Source organism: Pagrus major, chromosome 20, assembly GCF_040436345.1.
Source record: "Pagrus major chromosome 20, Pma_NU_1.0".
NCBI classification, from domain to species: Eukaryota; Metazoa; Chordata; class Actinopteri; order Spariformes; family Sparidae; genus Pagrus; species Pagrus major.
Window position 1 is genome coordinate 15,710,064 of NC_133234.1, and position 23,609 is coordinate 15,733,672.

The 23,609-nt window shown below is 43.7% G+C and overlaps 1 protein-coding gene across 1 annotated transcript in view; it reads right to left on the minus strand.

Annotated features, from left to right (window-relative positions):
• Nucleotides 1-18,766, minus strand: part of nrg3b (neuregulin 3b) — a 215,465-nt gene extending 196,699 nt beyond the window's left edge. The window contains exon 1 of the mRNA XM_073490152.1: nucleotides 17,920-18,766. Within this exon, the coding sequence (XP_073346253.1) occupies nucleotides 17,920-18,766 (847 nt within the window). The remainder of the gene's footprint in view (nucleotides 1-17,919) is intronic.
• Nucleotides 18,767-23,609: the final 4,843 nt, after the last annotated feature.

Genomic DNA, 23,609 nt, shown 5'->3' on the forward strand with positions numbered 1-23,609 from the left:
CTGTTGAGGGATGAGCCTGTTCGTGGCCCAAAATCCAACAAGTCAAAACTCTTCCAAAACCCTACGCCAAGAAGGACAGCGTGAATTATGCTTCATGCTTTATATTCTTATCTGATCGCGCCTTGGACGTGGCCACTCGGAGAAATGTGGGTCTTCTTTTAATCAAGACGGGTTCCACTTCTGAGAAACAGGAAATCTGTCAGTGCTCACCTCCATCCATCTTCACTCCCCTCTATACATTGATCTTACCCACTGACCCTCCAATCTTCCCACTATCCGATCTCAGCTTAATCTTCATTATTCTCAGTAATGCCACAGACTCTGCTTCACAAACCCTCCCAGACCCCCCTGCCAGTCCAATACCACCCTCATCAGACTCTCACACACAGACACACTCCACAAATTCAGAGCAGTCCTTTTGTAAAACAGACAGTTTAGGAGTAACAACATGCAAAATAGTCACTTGGGTACCCAGCTGAGGCTTTAAAGCTTAACTTAATATGAGGGAGAGAGGGTGAAAGCGACAGACTGAGGCAACCCCACCGACTGCTTTCCCACAACAGCAATAAAATATTCCATCATATCCCTGAAGCATCCCTCACTCCAGCTGGGATCAAAGAGTATACTTTATGACTTAGAGAGAAGTGCGTATTAGTGTCTACAACGGCAGTGTCTCGCTAGAACCGAACCCTTCATTCCGTTCCATTAATAGCCATCATGGAAAATACATAATAGGGTTTCCATTTCCTCAGTGAGTACAGATACATAATAGAAGAAGACACTGGAGGTGGATGCCACTCACATGTAGGAGTGGGCGTTCATGATTTCATGATTAATCTTGAGGGTTTCCACAATCTACACGTCAGATTTAAGTATTTAATGTCATCTTGCGTCTGTTTCCACGTTTCGCATAATCGCATTGACTGGCACGACGTGAACAAACCAGCTGAGCGATGAAGCCAACTAGATGGCTCTGCTAATGGAGTGGCTTTCCTTGAGTTTTAGCGAGGAGCAATAAAACATTTAACCTTAGGGTGCGGTACACTGAATATGTTTCTAGACTAATATTTGTTCAAAGGCAACTGTCTACACACAAGTTTGTGTTTACATTTAAAAAAGAAAAAAATCATACCTGCTACATTTTAGGCCGCAGCCTGGAGCACTGCCTACTCACTTTCAGGAAATCAGGATGATGAGAATGTATGTTGCTACTTTTTCTTGGTCACAGGACAAAAACTCAACTGCAGACAGCAGCAGAAATATAATCTTTTTAGGTGTTGGACCTGGTACTGCAGCAAACAGCTTAACCTTAGTTATTTATACACAGGATCCCATGTGCATTATTTTGCCGCATTCTCACTATTCATAAGATCAAACAGATTCCACCTCTCGCTCTGGCTGAATTCCTTTCAGGCTGTCTGTGACAGGTGTTTTATGGGGAGGAGCGCTGTTGTTGTCGATGTCCTATCAATGATTCAATGCGGCGCATCAGATGGAAGGCAGAGACAGAGAGAAAGATGTCTCTGCCTGGATGTTCGGGGGGGAACTTTCGATATATAATTCACAGAGTTGTCTGACGGATTTGGGTGTTAATGTGATGGATGCTCTTTGAGTCTGGTGGAAATTCTGTGTTCTTAAACCCTGGATTTCTAAGGCCACTTTGAGCTTGAACTACGGCGGCAAATGTATGTATCTATCTTTCATGGTCGTTTGATCCGTGCACCCTGCTACTGAAGAACTACTCAAGAACACACAAAGAAACACACCAGGGGATTGTGTCACACTCACACTTTCACACAACGATAATTGACAACTGGCTCCCCCATTTAACTAAGCAGCACAGCAGGCTGTGTACAGTAACTCTCCACTTACGCCTGCTCAATCAACTTTTCATGAGTAATCAAGCGTCCATGAGTGCCACGAGTAATAAAAACACCTGGCACCCTTTAAATCCGAGGCTAAAATAATATTTAATACTGGCAAGCATGACGGCTGATAAATGTGTTTACTCCCCACTGATTCTATTGGTGATGTACTGTACACTAACAGCTGCAGTTCCACCGACTACACACTGTTCTCCAAAGCACCCTTTGTTCTTGAAGCACACATTTGCAATTGTGTTTACTCAACAGTAAAGGGCGCCTGATGTAGTTGAAATGAAATAAATGTCACTTCTGTCCACCATCTTTTTTGATAGAAGGCAACTGTGCAAAGCCACGGCGAGTGTTTATGTTTGTGTTAATCGGCACGCTCAGGCAACAAATCCATAGAACAGAGCCATGTAAGATGGCAGATTAGGCGAATATGAAACACACTCTGGAGTGAGCGCTACGCAAGGGCTTTTGTCTTGTTATCTTCGGGAGTGAGTTGACATTATCCCCATGGATAAGGTTTTACCATGCATGGATTACTGCATGAGACAAGCTGTGCGTGCCCCCAGGAAAATAACATGAGAGGACCTCAGTCAATCCTCTGTCTGCATCTCCCTCTCCACTCGGGCTCTCCCTCTCTCGCTATTCATCAATGCTGTGATCAGCACACCTGGGGCTCCTGACGCAGTGTTTGAAAATAACGGCATCTGCTGCGACTTCACAAGGGGCCACCTTGCAGCTGAAATTCAGTAAGAGTAAAATATCTCCAAAAACCAAACAAGATTACATACAGCACCCCTCATTAAAATACAGTAGCTTAATAGTATGAAAAAAAGACAAGAAACCGGTTGAGCTAAAGAGGGGGCATAAGCTAACATCAGTACAAGTAATAAAACACAAGGAAGAGGCGCGGGGACAAGGAAACATTGCCATTTCAAAGAATAGTTGAAAGGCAACTGAAATAGAAGTTGTTTTAAGCTGACTCACTGAAGTTGCCTCCCTAATATCCTTGGGAATGGTATTCCAGTTTGGGAGCAGAGTTTAAAAAAATGAGCCACATCTTCAATTTTCTTTCCGTCTCTCAACATCTAACAAAACCCACAGTGGAGGATCAGGCCGATTGTGGACAAACATGAAACCGCACGGGATGCACAGTGCGGGCTGGTCGTCAGCCACTTAAAGCTTTATGTACAATCAAAAGTGCTTTAAAGTTGTGTCCTAAAGATACATGGAGCCAGCGTACTTCAAAACACGCTGTGTTGTGTTAAAATGGCTCATCACTCCGTTTCAACTGCCACGATGGGCTCTCTCTGTCTAGCTTTGATCGACTGTCTAGCAGCAGGATGTTGAACATTCTGAAGCTTCTTAATAGACTGCTGAGGACGGCAAGGGAGTATGTTAGCAAGGCAGCTTCATTGATATAAAATGGCCTCCGTTAGATGTATGTACCAACAAAATCCTTAAAAATAATTCAGAAAGACTTCCAACTTCCAAGTGTAAACCATTCTTAACATCACCCATTGATTTTATGACCGTATCATCTTGGTTTTTTGAAGCCAGAACTGACCAAATTTGATTTGGAGAGTGGAGCTGGGATATCATGACTGAATCTGACTGAGAATCCAAGGACACGCCCCCATCCTTTATCGTCTGTTTTTACTCTCAATGGGTCCATAAATTACAAAATGAACATCACTCTGTATTGAAGATGATTTGAGACTAAGGATTGGGACAATAAACCCATTAGGAAACTGTTTACTGGGGTAATAAATCAAGTGAGAAGTAGGGTCATTTTCTCATAAGCTTATAAACACCTGGACTTCTTTTTGCAACCAGTGATGTCGCCCACTGCTGGCCATTAGAAAGAATGCAGATGTAAGGCACTTTGCATTAGTTTCACTTGTCAGACCCAGAAGCATCGTCCATTATTTACCTCCACCAAGGATGTTATGTGTTTACCATGCCCGTTTATTTTACAGGAGGTTGGTTGGGTTGTTGGTTTGTCAGCAGGATTACACAAAAACTGCTCAACAGATTTCTATGAAATTCGGATGGAGGATGGATCTCTGCCCAAAATAGACCCTGTCAACGTTTGGTGCGGATCCGGATTTAGGGACTGATCTGGGATTTCTTACAATGTTCTCCTCCATGCATTATTTCTCAAGGAATAATCCATGGATCTTAAAAATAAAAAAAAACAGGTGTATTTAGGTGGCTGGTACATGTGAGTGACTACAAGAGGGAACTGTTGGGCCTTGGCGGATGAATGTGCTCTACTGAGTGCCATAATAGTTTTTTATAAATTCTTCCAACAGAACCATAACTAAAAAGTTATTGGTGTCTCAATTTAGATTTTCTTTCTTACAAAAGGAAGTCTGAAATGAAAGAGTTGCTTTGGACCTCACTGTCTTGGTTAGATTTTCTAAGGAGTCTTAACAACAGCAGCTTTGAAAGAGTCTGGAAGAAAATCTCATTCTCAAAGGATGTGTTTTTAATTTTCAGGATATTATCTGAGACATTGTAAAAATCACGCTTAAAAAATCCAGTGTGAAGACAGCGCAGGAAGGATTTACTCGCAGTTACAACTGAGAAGAAAAGAGTTTTAAGGCAGGAAAATGACATATCTCTTTTGAAGGAGTTAGTACAATGAGTTGCCATTTCTCTTTGCGAGCATACCTGCTGAGAGAATTTTATTGTGAGATAAATTAGCTAATACTCCCCTTGTGCATTTGAGGAATAACATAATGCCATTATGTAATACTTGACAGATGATTTGGATAATCTATTTGCGATCCCATTTGACATTTACAGTGAGGTGCAAAAAGTGAATGGAAATGATTATGTAAGTTAGTGAGCTGTCACAGGGTAGAAATGACTAGGGGTGTTACATCGATGTAGCTTTAAGGTTCAGTATATAATGGAGAACTGAAGAAGTTCAGAAAGGCCTCTGTGAAAAAGCATCGCAAGTGATAATAATAATAATGAATTAGTTTGGGTTTCTTGTCATAGTTTCCTTGGGAATTCTTCACAGGAAGCAGTGACAGCAGCTTATATGGGAGGATGAATGATACTCTTATCTATTCCCATACACTCCTAAGATAAGAGCTCTCATTGGCTGGTATTGTCGGCGATGTGAGGTGAATGAAGTAAAGCCCTGAAAGAAGAACTGAGAGCAAAGAGAGAGGCAAGAGGCTGCCTTAAAATAGAGGACAGGAGCACAAGAATAAAAAGAGGAGAAACTAAGTATAGAGACATGAATGATAGTGGGAGGAAGGCAAGAGAGAGAGAGAGAGAGAGAGAGAGAGAGAAAGAGAAAGAGAGAAAGGTGACCTCCATCTCCACCTCCACCAACACAAGCCACAACAAGCCTCTCCATCTCAACCGGGGCACCATGGCACATTTCCCGTCACTGGGGGTGGCAGCAGGCCACACATTGCAGTGAATCAATCCGACTGCTGCAACCTCCGCAATCCACACTTTCCTGCAGGCTCGTCATGTTCCCAGATGCTATGTGCGAAGCAGGGCTAGTGAGAAATCATGTTCCACATGCCGCGTGTACCTACGTTTGAAGTCGTGACAGTACACATCACGCAGTTTGGATGCAGGGAAGTTTCTCTCTCTATTTTCAGGCCAGCGAGATTAGTGCAAGGTTGAAAGTAACACTGTGGCAGAGAGTGGCTGAGACCTTTTCTATATGAATTGTTTAAGGCTGCAACTAGATCGGTCTATAAAATGTCAGAAGATAGTGAAAATGTCCAAATGTGTTTCCAAAGGCCCGAGAAGACATTGTCAAATGTCTTGTTTTGTCCATAAACCAAAGACTACCTGTTAATTGATTATCATAATAGTTGGGGATTAATTTAAAGGAGACATATCATTGTCATTATCAGGTCCATCATTTTATTTTGGGTTACTACTAGAATAGCACATCAGTTTTCTCATACCCCCCTCGCCCCCCTCCTGAATACCCAGTCTTCTCTGATTGGTCAGCTCTTACACGCCTGAGTCAGCACCGCTAACAACAACATGGCAGCTGCGCTTAATCAATTCTTAGCTGCCAAACTAGCCACTAGGCTTAAATCATGACAAACATGTGACATGGTGGCGTAGTGTGATGTCATAAAGTCACGGAATTAAAGGTGGGACTGCTGGTGAGGCGTTTCAGGAGCAGTGATTTCTGTGGGAGAGAGGATCAATCGTTGCAGCTATGCTACTTTACGATCTTTTTAAACGCACAGCATGTCATTTCTGCACATAAGGATGTAGTAAAGACGTAGTTTGATGACGTCATTAGGTAGCGTTGGATCATGGGAGTTGTTGTCTTTGTTTATAAAAAATTGTCATTGCCAATGAAAATCAGGCAGAAATGTTCATGGATGAGGTCATGTATCAATGTTTTATCCACATAATGCAGTGGCGTACTCAGGATGTTTGAGGGGCAGGGGCAGAAAATATAAAGGGCACCATCAGTGTGCGGTGGGGCACCAGCGGTCCCCGTGTGATGTTATGTGTATTCATGTTTGTCAGCTTCCATCCTCACTCTCTGATATATCATCTGGTGTTTGACTGGAGGTTATAGCAACAGGCAACCAAATGAAATACAACACTAACTTGAATAAAATTAAGGAAGTATTTGAGTTTGAGCATTTTTGGAAACATTTGAGATAATTTAAGTACACAACTCAACAAAATATGTAACAGTAGTTGTTTTTTGACAATTCAATGCAGAAATATTACACATTATATCTCAAAAACATCAATAATCATGCGCGTCTTAAAAGCTTACACACAGTGCCCTCCTTTTACAACCCCTCACACAGCTTTTAAAATGTTGTTTTAAAGGATATATGGGCCATAAATATGTTTTTATAATGGTTAATGAAGGCTTTATGCAGCCACTGCAGCTGTAATCCCTCCAAAATGGGACCGCATATCCAACTGAATAGGGAAGAACTCAAGCTCCATAATGCCTAAATCACACATGGCACCCTAGTTGTGTTTCCACTTGCAGTCCCCCTGGAAAAATGGCTGTTATTAGATTCATCACATCCCACCAAAAACCTGCCTCAAGGCCACACACACATGCACCCCCCAGCTCTCATCCCCTTCCTTTCTGCGTTTTTCGTTTGCAAATTGATAACGGAACCAGAGACCCCGCAGGGTCCGTAATTCAATATTGGGATCTAACAGTCTCAGATCAGATATGATGGACTGTAATCCTCTCTGCGCTGCCACAGCCACATGCACTACTATATCTCAGTGCCCCTTGAGCTATCAGCAAGTCACTGTGTCCTGGAATGGATGAATGAGTGAATGAGTGAAAGAATGACTGGGTTTTTGTGGATTAGAAGCAGGCCAATACTTAGTACCCATTCCTAAAATGCAAAAAAAAAAGCATGGTAGCAGCAGACTTGTGGGTAAGTAGGCATGACAGCGTGTGATTAAAATGAGTGAATTAGTGAGTACTCCCCCAGCACACATACACACACACACACACACACACACACACACACCACTACCACCACTAAACCCTGTCTTTAAAATTGCTCTCTACTCTCCATTTCTTCCAATTTGAAAAGATATAAAGTGAGGGAGTCATGTTCAGAGACAATAATGATCCTACTGTTTACTTTCAATTAGGATTATTTCTTTCCTCGGGCTACGAACACCTTTATTTCTCTGTGGAATCATTAGTAACCATTAACTCTGTGGGGGAAGGGGCCGCGTTTATGGGATGAGATGAGCAAAAAGAAGTCGAATGCGAATTTAAAGAAATACTGATTACGTTTCCAGGGACCTAATGTTATGAAAAGTCGCTTATGACTATTGGTGCCCTTGCCTCCGAACGGCCAACTGTGGAACAGTAAAACCCAATACCATGTGTCTGCCATTAGACCACTGAGTATGGGACATCTCAAGCACTTTATAAAAGGGAAGCCTCATCAATTATTCACACTTCCGGCAACACACAATCCACATGTTTCTCTTCCCATACATTAATATTTCAGCCCACCCCCCTGCCCGCTCTCCCTCTCCTTCTCTGTGCCACCTCCCGGTGGACATTTTGTCTACATAAATCACACGGTGACATTAAGAAGCCCTAAGATGGCCTCAGTCAGTACTTACAGTAGGCAAGCTTCTCCTCTGCCAATCTATGGGTCAAATGACACTCAAAGGCATCAAATACATTTCTCAAGATATCTCTTACAGCAGCAACACAAATTTTTCCTGGTATAACTGCATATGCACACAGTGCATGGGATGTAATCAGCACCGTATTTGTTTTATTAGACAGAACTGGCTGGATAATGAATCATTTATGACCACAAGATCAGGTACATTGTTGGATCTTGTTCTTGTATTGTGGTGAGATTTTTGCTGTCTTTCTTTTTTGTACCTTTTGTATCTTGACTGTACGACAGAGTAAACACTGAAGAGCAACAAGAAACTCACACAAAGAGAAAGAGATAAGTCAGGACCTTGTTGTTTTGTTGAGCCAAAGTCCCTCTGGAAGCACTCAGTCCCACTCCTTTTAGCACCCCCAACAAGCTCTGTATGCTTTAGGTTATAAAAAGGTTAAGGGTGGGGTCATGTTCGTGGTTAGGGTCTGCCAAATCAACTAAAGGAGGAGGGATCTTAACATAGCCTGAGAGGAAGTGTTGCCTAAGAGGCTCAACTCAAGGATCAAATGTCTGCTTGTGCGAGGAAGGATAGCACGCAACTAAAGTCCAAGGTTTCCAATCTCGGATGTTGCACTGTAGGCTCTGCTTTGGCCCGTTAAGCCAACATGACACAGTTTGGTAGCAGATTCACCTTCGTGTGACCACATGAGACTACTACAGCACTGGTTTTCTTGTTATACAAGGGTTCAGGACTGCAACAAATGATCATCTTCATCCTCAATTACTTTCAACCCTTATTTTCTACATTATTTATTTATTGTTTAAAGGTCCCATATTATGAAAAACACGTTTTCCCTGGTCTCTCCATATATAAACTGGTCCTCCCTGAGCCTACCAACTCCCAGAATGAGGAAAGCAAACGAGTCCTGCATGGTCTCTGCAGCCCACCTGCTGGTAAAACGAGACATATGCCGGCCTCCTCTGCGCGAAAACACTCCCCCTCTCCCCGGAGATGTCCGAGAGGAGGGCGTTCATCCCCGAGGTGAAGGTCGGTGTGTCGAGCGGTAAGATAAGTGTTTCGCAATGTCGTCGCTCAGAGCTAGACACGCAAATTGCTCTGCAAAATCTGCTCGGACTGCTTCAGTAACGAGGGTCAGTACAGACCTGGCTTTGCCTCGACAGTGACCCTCGTAAATGGATCAGTCCCAACCATACGGGACCCAGCGACTGCACCCGAGCCACAGGTAAGTGTCGCCACGTTTTGATAGTATTTGACAGTTGCCTACGAGTATGGTGACGTCAGCTTGAAATTGGCTAACTAGTTAGCTCCGCTTCGGTCCGCTATGCAGCGGCGTTTGAAGCGAGTTTAATGTTAATAACATTACGAGGGAGCTCGGTTGTCACAGTGAAAAGTCTGGAAACATGTGCAGACTGGAGACAGAGACTATGCGAACAGTGTCCAAGTTTTTGGAGACAGTGTTGGAGACAAACGCAGCTTTCACTAGCTGTGTTTAGATGTTACCTGTTGCAGGTCAGTGGGGGATGGGAGCCGGGTGGTTGTGTTGTGGAGTCCTGCTGCAGCCGCAGAGTCTGTATTTTTCTGAGCCTCTCCTTCTGGGTCCGATTCTGGGTCAAACTGGTATGGTTGAACGACAGCATATCGGCGAGCCATAGCGATACATCCACCGTAAACATTAGCGCATGCTACCGCTAGCGTCAGCGGCATCCTCTCCCTGAGAGGGGCGTGTAGCAGGACGGAGCTCATTAGCATTAAAGGTGCAGGCACAGAAACAGCCTGCTCTCAGTAGAGCTCAGTTGAGCGACAGCTGAAATTCAGGACCAGGATGGGTTTGGGGCAATACATTTCGAATACAGTGTTGTTGAACCTCTGACAGCTGTGTAACATTGATGAAAAACAGTATAATATGGGACCTTTTAATATAGAAAACAGAAGTATAATTTCCAAGAACCAAATGGCATGGAGAGAATGCCTGTTTTCCCACCAAACCTAATGACAATCAATATTCTTTCATTTAAATCCTCACTTTAGATGGAACCAGAGACTGATTGCCAATTTTGCCTAAAAAATTACAGAAACAACTCGAATGGCACTCAGCAACCATCCACCCTCCATCCAAGTTTCGTAAAATCCATTTAGTAGTTTTTGTGAAATCCGGTTGGAAAACCAACAGACCAACAAACAGATACATAACCTCTTTGTGGATGTAAGTAATCAATTATGAAGACAGATGAATTTCCCTTTTGAGCAACTAATGGTTCAGCTCTACAATGGTTACTTACTCCCACCAGAAGTTAGTGTGCTGCATAGCACAGTATTTTATACACGCACATGCCTTTGGTGCCTTAAAATGCATGTATAATGTATAATATCATATAATCCACAGATAACCTCCGCTGATTTACACAGACCTTCTGTATAAGATACATCATGCTGACATTGTGGTGACAGGATTGAAGTGAAATACTTGAAAATTCAAATATGGATAATACCTTGAGGGCAATCTGCATAAAAATGAGCGAGATAACAATGGAGCGGGTAGAATGGTGGTTTGAGATATGTGAAATGTCTGGCCGAGGCTCATTCACTCGACTGTGATGAGAATATGCCTTTACCTTGCAGCTGGATTCTTACTTCTGGAGCATGCTCTTATGGTTTTTGACAGTCTTTGCCCCAAATAAATTCTTTTTTTCCCTCTCTTTTGTATCCAACACACCCCATTTCTGTCCTCCTGCTCTCTCCCCTCTCTCTGTCTCCCTCAGCCATCCTTACTAGGTGTTCTGTCCCTGCCTCTTCCTTATTGATTCTGTGAGGTTCAGTGGGTAGAGCACGGCACTAGCAATGGAAAGGGCATGAGATCAATTCCCACAAAATTTTCAGCATTCACTGGCCTGTCACTCTCGGATAATTTGTCTGCAGGCTCACCCCACTGAATACACAGATGTATTCTGCTTTGTAATTGGCGCCCATCAGTGTCAAGTGTCTCTGCTAGCTAGACGTTCCGGGCAAACACAGCAGAGTGCTGCACGGTTTTCTTCATCTGCATGTGCAAAATATATGCACATCTTTTACTGCCTGATGAGTCCGCCAATATTATTAGGATAGTTCAAGAAATATGTCCAATTAATTCGTCAAAGCTCTTTGTTTTTGACTGTATATGTATATTTTTGGCACAATGCAACAATAATGGATGTCATATGGTTGACAGTATCACAGGAATTAAATGTACTGTAGCATGCCTGAAGGCACTGTCTTGCTAATGCCTCCTCGAGTGATGCTTATATGAATAATTTCTTTTTCTGGTAACATTCATGCAAGCACTCTATGGATACTGAAATAACTCCCCGTTCATTTTAAATAATTAAGCTTCTTTAAAAACCACATCAATGAGGTCACCAGAAACCAGTCACATCTGTATTGCAGTCATGTACGACAGGTATTTTCGAAGAGCAAAGTCATATTCACTGTGACTGACAGCCCCTGGCACCCGCTCCGCTGCTAAAGAAAAAAGCGTCTTTGAAAGTATTACTCAGTGTGTTAACATCAAATTGCACCATCGAGCTAATCTTCTGAGGCTTACAGCAAGGTTTGTGTAACTGTAGATCTGCAAGTCACATGTCGAGGCCAAGAGACAGTTTGCGTTAAAATGGTCCTTAATAACTTTAAGGGCCTAAAATGATAGGACCAGGGGCGCGAGAGCTTGCTTTCCAACCAGGAAGGTATTTGTAAATCGGTGCAGCTGCACACACACACACTGTGCAGAGGCAGCCCTGCTTGGGCCAGCCTCAACGAACAAGCAGAGCGTGTCTCAGGAGAGACAGAGGGGCCTCAGAGGCAGCCTGGCAAATCTGAGCCTGACCTCCCTGGAGAGAGAGAGAGAGAGACAGAGAGAGAGAGAGAGAGAGAGGCAAACTGGATTTATATCTTTGTTTTTAATCCCCCTTACATGCTCCACTGGTCCTACAGTAGTACTTTGTGCAGGCTTCATGTATAGTCAGGAAAAAACAAACAAAAAAAAACAGGGCTTGCGTGTCAAGAAAAAAACATCCATTTCTGTTCTTTTTTTTTTCTGTGACATCAGGGAAAAAAAAGGTTGCTCTACTGTGTTTTCCTATCCCGGAGAAAAAATCAGCTGAGGGACAATATCTAACTGGCTTTTGACTCCATAAATGTACGATGCTAACCTCTTATTCAGGCTGAAATGCCATTTCGTTACCGCCCCAGTACTCAGTTTGACATTGGCCTCTTGTTAAGCCGTTTTCTGTTTGGGGAGGGAGTTTATTTTGCTCTGACCCAATCGCTGTCACTGAGGGATCCCTCGCTCATCTGCTTGACGTCACTCTAAGACGGCACCGAATCTGCATTAGCGGTGGCTACAGTAGTCAGCTCTAACGCGCTGATCGAAGTCATTTAAGCCAAATTAATCTGCCCGGATAGAGAAGTGATAACAAAGTCAAGAATTCAGGAACATCTTAAAGCGAGATGTAGGACTAACTATAAGCACTGAATCCTTAAGAAGCATTTTCTTAAGTGCCAAAGGAGCCAGCTGATAAATTAAACCCAAGGGAGGAGCGGCAACAACGTTTTTTCATGTTTCTTTTCCTTTTTTTTTAAATGCCTTCAGTGCACAGCTGTTCTGATTTAATGGCCGTTGTTTCAGTCTGTTGATTTGCAGAAGCCTTGGTAGCTGCGTCTGGCTCTCGCACAGATGACGCTCTTTCCAAAACGGGTCCCACCTATGAAAGGCGCTGACTGACTGGGTTGATTTGAGCATCGCCAGACCTTTAGAATCGCCTGACAAAAATATCAATGTGGCTGGCGATTCACAAGTCTGGACTCAGGCTAGTGAGATGTGCACGGAATCACAACCACACTTAACTATGGAAGATTTCTTACAACCAAAGAGGAGGGTGGAAAGGGCCCTGAGCCAACACCGCGTCCCATGGTTTCCCAACAGGCAATCATTGTGCACTGCTCCATTCGCCTGTTATTTCCCTACTTCTGAGCCAATGGGGCTTGTGTGTTGAGAGTGGAGTCGGATACATAATAGCCTCAGATACAAAAAACCCAGATGATAGATTCATGAGTATGAGCACACACACACACTACATGCTTGTCGTTGTGCTCAGAAGTGTGCCAGTTTTTTTTTGGTTTTTTTTCCTGAGTCGGCCCACATGCTCATGAATGCGAGCCGAGGAGCTAACGTACGAAAAGAAGATAGAAAACACAAAAGCAATGCAAAAATAGATGGGGAATACAATGACACGGAGAGCGGACACAATAACCGCGGGGATAGAGGGAGAAAGAAGAGAAAAAGAAGACAAAGGCAAAGGTAAAATATGTCTTTATCCCCAACAGACGGAGCCCGTCTCTCCTTCAGGACACAAACAGCAGCAGCAAGAGCAATAGAGTGGAGCAGAGGAAAAAACACTGATTCTGCCTCCTGCATGCAGTGCAGGTTATTTGAAACCCGAGACCATACAGTATGACTGCATTAGCACACAACTTCAAATTAAATATGAGATCAGTTGGCTGTGGGTAAAGACAAATGCACCTGAAGGCATGTTTTACAGAGCGTTTCATCATCAGCTGAGACACTTTCTGTGGATGATTACACTTAAAATACGCAGCATTGCACAACTCTACATGCTATCACAAGCCACGCTTCAGAAGACGTCCACGAGTTATCTTCATAAATGGCTGGTGTTTCCCTTAAGAACACTGTGTCACTGCTGTGTATATATAACACAGCACGTAAAAGCTGTACAAAACGGTTCTGTGGATACAAATAATATTCAGTAAAGAGAATGACTCCATATCTTCACCCATGTTTCAATATTGGATGCATGGCAGAATGACAAAGCCACAAAAATGCTCAGCGTGACCTTGGGTTAACAGAATTGGCGATGACAGTGAACACTTAGCATTCAATTCTTGCCATACTGTTGTTTGAACTGACTTCATTCAAGAAAATCAAATCATTTACAAACAGAGCGGATGCCATGATGATTTAATAGCCTATTTTATGGGCATGCTTTGTATAAACCAGTGGATTTACAGCTACAGTTGTTGCCCAGATAAAAAATAAGCTTCTAAACATAGATGTACCAAATGCAACTGGTGAATATAAGCGATATATTTTTATCAAAACAAGTGTTAAATAGCTCTATATTACAACAGGAACCACTGTTGAAGAGTGTTTAATCAGTAACCCATGTCTCTCCTCCCCTTGCTCATGCAGTAAAGGAGGAAATAAACTTTCTGGTATCCCTGCCCACTTAATCCAATCAGGACTCCATGAAGAGGCGGCCCTCTGTGAAATCAAATGTCTTTTTGTAGGACGAGGAAGACCTCCTGACTATACGAGGATTTCTACTGCTTCTTGATGAGCAAAAAGCAACTGATTAATTCAGATTTCTGCCACAGATGTTTCAGCCTAAAGTCACCAGTGGCAGCCATTCACTCATGCACACATTCTAGGCCATGAGACTAGACGGTAACTGAGTAAGACCCCAAGCAATTGAAAGACTTCATATTGTTGAAATGTCAGATGATAAAGATAGATTCGCTGCGTCACAATACCTAAAATATCACATGAGCTGGTACCATGATACACAGCAGTCTCTACCGAATGCTTCCCAAAAACGTCTTTCTGCATTTTTAACTGCTTTGTAGAATGTGCTAATGGCCTTGCTCAATGAGTAATCAGACCCGCAGGATCTATTTCTACAAATATGAAGTTTTTTATTACTGACATCCTTAACTTAGACCAAACGTCACCTTGGCTGTCAGCTTAAGCACCCTGGCAACCAGGTGCTTTAGCTGACAACCACGGTGACGTTTTTGGCAAACACAAAAGGAGCTGAGAGTTCACGTCCTTCATTAGTTCCCCTGTACTTTAGGTTAAAAGGCTTTGGCCTGTACTTTTTAAGATTTGCTTTACATTTGGAAACAGAGAGTTTCCTGACGGCAAAATCTATCCCCTTTGATTTTAAATCTGTGAGCACAGCAGAGATGTGTTTTGGTGCCTGTAAAGCGCCACATGTTGCCTGACAGATATTTACTAAATAGATGAATAAAATTTCCACAAGTGGGCAGAAATGTCAGCCCACTCTGTGTGATGTCAATATGTAGGCTGGAGACTTATCAACAACATCAGCCTCCACTGAAAAATACTTGCATATGTGAAGGCTTTTATTAATTGGGGGCAGCTTTAGTATGCTTTAGCTTTTGAAGGCAGTGCCCTTTTATATTATACAGTACAGACAGATGTGTGCACACAAGGAGGCTGCCCGATTTGGCAGCTTTCCGCTGTTTGGCAGCTCTTTGTCGAGTGACGTAATTGGCTCCGGAGCAGTGGACTATGCTGCAGGAGGAGTCTACGAACAATTCTGTGAGAGTCTGACCAAACTTGATTTTTCGGCCGATGCCGATACTGATATTAAAGGAGACCTACTTTGCTTTTCTGTTTTTTTTCCCCTTTCCTTCAGTGTGTAGTATTGGTTCTTGTGCATGTCAAAGTCTTGAAAGTTAACGAGTCCAATGGGACACCCTTTCTCCCAAAGCAAACACTGCTCCTGAAACAGCTCGTCAGTAGTCCCGCCTTTAATTTCTTAACTTTGTGACATCACACTACATCACCATGTCACACATTTGCACAATGTGTGCCTATATCCAGGGTAGAAGTGAAGCTAACTAGAGGCTCAAAACACGACAGAGCCGGGCGGAGACAAGGTGAGCAGTGCTGGCTCAGGCGTGTGTGAGCTGACCAATCAGAGTAGACTGGGCATTCGGGGAAGGGGGGACCTTTAAAGAGACAGGAGCTAAAACAGAGTGTTTCAGTATGAGAAATGTGTTTTTTGAGCGCTAAAGCATGTAAACCTATTCTAGTAGCAACCCAAAATAAAATTATGAACCTTAAAATGAGCATAATACGTTTCCTTTAAGGATTTAAAAACTTCTGGTATTGATATTTTTTTCTGCATTATAATCTTTATAGAAAACATGTCATGTTAGCACATATCAGAAAACATATACGCCGATACCAATGTATCTGTGATAGGCCAATATCGACCTATATTATCAGCCACCCGTTATAACAGTCAGACTCAGATCTCTACACTTCTGCTGCCACTGGAATCCATTGTTGCTGGGTGAATTTGAGCCGACCACAGCCAATGTTCTCCCTCAGTTATTTTCTGCACAGCTGAGTACGAATGGTTTAATATCCAATGTCCAACCTCCTTTGCTGAAAATATTTTTGCCTTGAGGTAAAGAAGAAGAAAATTGTGTCACTTGATCACTGTTTGCCTGTGGAATCGATGCCAGTGACGCGCCGAACTGACAAACGAGAGGATCTATGTAGTCAACCGGAACTGCTGTCCACACATATGACTAATACCAGAAATGTGGAAAAACAGAAGGTATCAGTTTTCATATTGATGTTTTTGTCATTGTCCTCAAGTGCACTTTGCTGAAAAACACAACAACAGGAAAACAGCTATTAAATAATCCCCTCCCATGGTAAAACCATTTAGCTGATGGTTGTTCCATGACATGTTGATCACAGAACTTGTTTGTCGCTGGATGCTTTGCATCGGAAAAACAATCGGAATAAGGTGAATCTGCAATTAAATATGGATGATTATGAGCCAAAAGGGGGTTTAAAATCAAAGCCGCCAATTAAATCCCATGTTCCAACAGAATTTGATATAAAATAGAGCCCGGAGTTTGAGAAAAAAGGAAAATATTCCACACAGTCCGTACTCATGATTACCCTCGCATCCTGCCCCACCCACGTCTGCAAAAAGATACCTTGTGATGTTAAAAACATGCCCCTTGTGGAATGAATAATCAGGAAGCCTTCTTTCTTTACACAATGCTAAATATGCAAAATTCACAGCTCCCCTGCTTTATAGCCTCTATCTCCCTCAAGCCTTTCCCTCACTTAGCCCACTCCATCTGCCATCTCTCTCACACAGCTTCTCTTCCCGGCTCCCACTCTCCATTCTCCTGCTTTGTTGTGCTTCCTGCATTCTCTTCCGTCCTTCACCTCCCTCTTCAGTTTTTATGTTGTTTTGCAAAGTATTTTTTCCCTCCTTCCCTCCATTGCCTCTCTCATCTGTATCCACTTGTCCCCTGCAACCTCATTCTCATCCCCGTATCCATCTATTTTCCCCTCTGAGCCTGTTTCTCTCTCAGCATCATCCCCGCAGTGTGAAAGCAGTACCTGCGACACTCTGCTCCCAGTATCCTCTCATCTAAATGAGATGTGTGGCCTTGCTATATCTGATTCCTCTAGACAGGAGGTGAGAGCTAACCTTTCTCCCACTTCGACACCTCACCAGCTCCTGTTATTTGTTTTCATAACACAAATATGCTGTCCTTAGTCACAGGACATATCACAAAGCTTTAACATCCCAACTCGAGCAGACAAAACAAATTCTGCCAGACGGGGCCCTGCCTTTAATGGTACTTAAACCAGTGTGCGGAGGAAAAAAAAACTCCTCCGGAGGTAAGATTCATATCGGATTAATGCACAAGTAAAAGATAAAGACGAGAGGGGTGAAAATACGGAGAATATCCCCTGATATCTGTCTGTGCTAATGAATACGATTAATGTTAAGCTGCTGGAGTATCCACTTTCCATGTGGATATAAAAGGAAATAATTTATATTCTCAGACCATGAGTCATATCAAATCATATCAGACAAAAGAGGGTTTTTTTCCATTTTTTTTTTTTACCCATGGATACAGTTATATGTGATAACTGGCAGCTACTGTATAGTGCCATACCATTAGGCCCAGAAAAGAGCTCTTGTGAAACACTCATCTCAAGCTCCACAGATACCCTCGTACAACCGCACTTACTCAAACAACTCTATACACCCAAAAAAAGGGAACTTACGTGTTCGGAAGCGGTGGTGTGGGCGTGTGGCTGGGCCCTTTCCTGGGCGCCCGTGATTCCAGCGTGACGTGGGCTTGACCGGGGCTGCCGGCTGGGAGGTGGTTGGCTGCACCTTAGCAGTGGTCTTCACAGTAGCTGTAGTTGTGGTGGGTGCTGTGGTGGTGATGGTAGCAGAGGTCTGCCCCGGCTTTGAGTTAGATGCTCCGTTACGTCCATTACTGGCGCTGCTCCCTTTTCTAACTGTGCTGCGAGGGGTGACCTCCTTACCACTGGGTGGTGGAGTGAGTCGGGTGGCGCGAGTGGTTGAAGTAGTAACCACTGTCCCGCCGCTAATGCGGGTGCCGACACGGTTGTGAAGGTGTGGGGCCCGGTTGCCATCCCCGTTGGCAGTGCTGCCATTGGCTGAGTGATTTGCTGGCGGCCCCGATCGAGTTCTTGGCGCTGGGGCCGTACCATCCGCGGCTAGCGGCGTGGTAGTCGACACCATCGCCGTGGTAGAGGCAGCTGAAGTCGTGGTGGCGGTGGGAATGTCGGGCCCCTTGGGCATGGCACTGGGTTTAGAGAGAAATATAGGGTCCTGTCCAATGCTACCTTTAGGATCCACCAGATCTGTGGGGACATAGTCTTGGACAGATCCTACCACAATCCATTTCAACAGCATGAGACTGAGTCCCAGTCCAACAAAGCCCATTACCAGGGGCACGGCACACAGCCACGTCTGCTGGCGAGGCCACACGGCGCAGGGGCCGCAGCGGAGGGGGCCCGGGGCTCGGGGAGACGCTTGCTCAGCCCCTGGTTCCTCCAGCGTCATGGCCGCTAGAGTGCTTGCACCGGAGCGCTCACTCATCCTGCCGGAGATGTTCGTCTCTTGGAGTGTCGAAGGGGGTCAAACAGGTGGCCAAATGTTACAAGGGCGAATACGAGGAAGGGGGTGTGGTGCAGGAGAAATGCTGGGCATCTTAAGTAACTACCCACACAATGCCTATATCCTCCCTATACATATGAAGATATATATATATATAAACATCTACATGCACAAACCTAAACCATGAACGTATGCACAACAAGCACAAGCAGACACAATCACTCACAGTCACGTACGACTAATTAAAAGCTGGCACAGCACTCAAATGCATACACAAGCAATATAGCCTACACTCCCTCTGGCGGACAACAAACCAAACACACACACACACACACACACAACGAGCGAGCGCACACACACAACACACACACACACACACACAAAGGCTATGCACAAGAGAGAAAAACACACACACACACTTCCACACGAGCATACAGGTTATGGACAGGTGAGAGAGCGAAGCGAGGGGGCGCCTCACTGTAGTTCAGCGCTAACGAAGCGATGATAAATCCCAGGATGCTTCACTCCTCCCTTGTTAAAAAAAGCCGACGGTTGGAGAAAAAAAAATTAATAAAAAAAAAAAGCAGGAGAAGAAGATGAAGAAGAAGGGGGAAGGATATCGATCCGCTTCAGACCGGAGCTGTAAATCCATGTGCGTGCGTGTGTGTGCGTGCGTAGATCAACAACCCAGGCTCCGGCGGCACCCTGCTCCACTCTCAATTGGTTGATTATCGGCCGCATAGGGTCCTTAAAACGCAAAACCACGGATTGTTCCTTTAATCCGTTATTCTTTTAAGGTGTCAGCTGAGTCCGTTTGACCTTCTCGGAGAGCTTCCTCCCTCCTCTCCCTCTCTCTGTCAGGTGTCTTTGTCAAGTTTTCCCTCTCTGATGGCTCCTCAGTTCTCCATGCCCCCTGGCCACCCTTTTTTTATTTCTTCTTTTTTTTAAATATCGGTCCGCTCCAGCTGCAGGTAATCCAGTCGGTGTGCGTGTGAGAGAGAGAGAGACCGAAACTGAAGCGAGGCAGGGCGGGAAGTGGGATCGGGGGTTTGTGCTCCACCGGTGAGACGGTGTGGGGTAAAATCCAAAACTGATCCGGGTCCACCACCCCCACTCTACTCTGATTTTTGGTGACAGCCGCGCGTCTCCACAGCTGTGCGCCCGCAGCTGATGATAGATCCGAGGAGGAGGAAGAAGAAGAAGAAGAAGATAAAAGAAGAATCCTCCACGATGCGTTTACCTCCGCTGCATTCCCACAGTGGTGCAAGCAGCAGAGGAGAAGGGAGATGGAGAGAGGATGGAGGCAGGCAGGCAGGCAGGGAGGGAGGGGGCTGCTGCTGCTGCTGCTGCTGCTGCTCTGAAAAAATGATGCGGCGGCTGTTCTTGGAGGCTGCAGACTAGGGAGAGACAGAGAGGGAGAGAGAGGGTGGAGGGAGGGAGGGAGGGAGGAGGAGGGGAGCTTGCTCAATCCGCGGTGAGTGATGTGGGTTTCACGGCTCCTAACCCATCCGGCGCTCTCCTCCGGTTCACCGCCGTCCCCAATACTCCAAAGTGACGACTAGTGAGTGCCCCATCTCTCTCTCTCTCTCTCTCTCTCTCTCTCTCTCTGCTAAACCCCCCCACACTGACTCCCCTCATCAGCACCCAAAAAAGAAAAAGAAAAGATTGTGGTGGGCAGAAATATGTAGGTAGTGGGAAAACAAGAGAGAGAGAGAGCGCAGAGAGAGAAAAGAGATGCGTGTTGGCTGAGCTCTGCAGCAGATGCAGATAGGAGGCAGAGGGAGGAGGCGGCGCGCAACAGCAGCGCGCATACACGCACACACACGGAGAGGAGAGGAGAGGAGAGGCGATGCCACAGACACACCCCAGGGAGCGGTGAGATGGAGGGAGGCAGAGGATGAGAGGAGGGAGGGAGAGAGGCGCCACCCCGGTGTCTTCCAGCAGCGGCACACAAGAGCAAAACAAACCAAACACCTGGCTCATAATTTATGGGCGAGTTAGAGCACTACTTCAACTCGATACTTCCATGGGCAGTAGATGAATCCTTTATTTAACTGTTCACAAGGGACAGTAGTGCTTTAGGCGCTTTGCCAGCCGGCTTTTATGGCCAGTGTGACTTACTGATATCAGAATATGAGTGGGGGGAGGTGGACACTCAGGGTGCAGCGTAATCAAGCCAGGTTTGGTATTTTTTATGGCTGATGTATTTACAGTGTATGCAACACAGCAGCTGGATAAGACAGACATGGGGTGTGATGCAGTCAGCAGCATGGACTTGTCTCTGTGTTTATGTGAGAATGAATCCACAGGGGGATGACAGTATGAGGTCACTTCAGGTCAAAACCCTGATCATTTATTGGTTTGCACTTTTTAAATTGGCAGTTTATCTCGATATTACTATTGCAATACAATACTGTGGGGGATGTCTCTTTCACAAAATGTTAACACAAAGAGATTTTTCGATTAAAAGTCATCAGTAATGTCGATTTAATGACCAAAGTGGATAAAGGTTAATATTAGAACAAGTGGAGGAGTCTGGTAAGTTCAGAAAAAGCTTTAAAACCAGGAAAAGACAACATGTATGCCATTTGCCATTTTGCATATCCAAAATGCAAGACCATATATAGTCTCCTATCACAGTAACAATATATTATGGATATGTTGTCCAGCCCCAATGGACAGACATGCAACAAATATCATAAATAGAATGCATCATAAATGGGTTTTAAAGTGTGCAAAAGCTCAATATCACAACGAGTGCATGATATTTTCTATATCTATGCAATGCGGTTTAATTATATGTTTTAAACAAGCAGCACAAAAATGGGGCTGCAGATAACAATTATTTTTTGTCCAACACTAGAGCCCGACCAATACTGGATTTGGGGGGCTGATGCTACAACTGATATTTGGGAGTGAAAAATTCAATTATTATTATTAATTAATTAATATTTACACAGAAAATATACATAAACATAAACATAAAATATACATAAACATGCATATTTTGCTCTGATATTATTAATTACTTGTGACATACATATGTATGTACTGGAGGCAGGATATTTTATATTTTAACGATAAACTTTATTTTCTAAAATGATGTCGGAGCACTGAAAAAGTACATTTACGATAATTATAAATGTCTTTTTTTTTCTGTATTACGGTCTGTAAAAGAAAGTTTTAATGTTGGCACATATCAGATGACACAATTGCCGGTATATCTGTGACAGGCCAATATCAGCCGGTAATATCGGCACACTGTTCTATCCGCAGGGCTCGATCCAAAACCCAAAGACACTCAATTTACTAGAAAAGCAGCCAATCTTTACATTGAAAGTGACTCTATGGAACCAGCAAATGTTTGACACATATTTTTCTTTAAAAAATGACTGAAACAATTCATCGATTATCAAAAACAATTGGCAATTAATGTTCCTCACTTCAACTAATCGATTAATTGACTAATCAGTGATTTTACATTATCAAAGCTCGACTTCCCCATTTTCCTTGATTCATTTTTGTTGTAATTGCAATAATCAAAACTATTTTGAAACAAGCTGCAGTTGTTCAAGAGCTAATCAAACATTTAGATGTCTCTTGCGGCGCCAATTTTCTCAAAGTGGCACTGAACGCAGCCTCTTTTGTTGCCGCATAGAAGAACACCCACAAATACAGAGCCACTCTTTGGTTTCTCTTTCATTGTTGCTTCAAGATAAGTACTTCTGTGGCATACAGTATTTAAGGGCTGCCATGACTGATTCCTTTCAACAATGAAACCAAGAGTGATCGACAAGTTCGAGAAAATCTATGTATTGTTGAAAATGCCTGATTAAAAGCCCTTGAAAATCGGTGCGTATATTATAGGTGTATTATACACCTCTGCGGGGATGAAAGAAAATAGGGGAGAGTGAGAAAGAACGAGGGAGGTGAGGTAAAGGAGAAAAAATTAGGTATATGTGCTGCTCTTTTCACGTGACTCATATAAGCGCCTGTAAAAGACCGTTCAAGATCCGAAACCCCATTCATTACTGCGTAAACTGCTTATAGCTCATGGCAAAAAATTAGATTCCATTTAAAACTCTTCACATCCTGTGAATGACTCTAATAATGTGCCATTTTGAATGCAATGTTTTTCACAATAACAATTTGCATCACCCCGAGGTTGGTTCCTCAATTTATTTTCATAAATAAAAGAAAATGACTGACACAATTGCTGCACTGTGACATCTCCATGCTTATTCATATTTCTGTATAGATCACATCCTTCATTAGCGGCTTCCTAATGTGCACAATGACTCTGACTGCATTGTTTACTGTTTCGAGAGTGGAGGTAATGTCCCGCTCTGAAGACGCCTTTGAACTTGACAGGCTGTCGAGAGTCATTCCCTCCCAGGAATTCACTGCGCTCGTTTTACCCCTCACAAGCATTTGATGACTCACGAAGAAAGAAAAAAAAAGAAAAATTCCGGCTGAGGAATTAATTTGAGTCGATGAAATATTGGTTTCATTTGTGTACCACTTTGTTTTGTGAAGACGTGGTTATGATAAGAAAGAATATAAATGAAAAATCATAACAATCCAAGGTGCCATGAAAAGTACAACACCCGGTTCTATTTATAAGTAGGCAGGTTTAATTACTTACTGATCTAAGATGGTAAGAGGAAACACATATCAATGGGAGAACAAACTTTGACACAACACTGGAGTGACCTCCATCTTCCATTCACTCTTGTTTCACCTCGGTTTCTATCGCTGTCCCTCTTCATCCTTTTCTGCCTCCTCTATCAGCTTGGTTCTTTGAGTCCATTGTGCTGTAATTCGA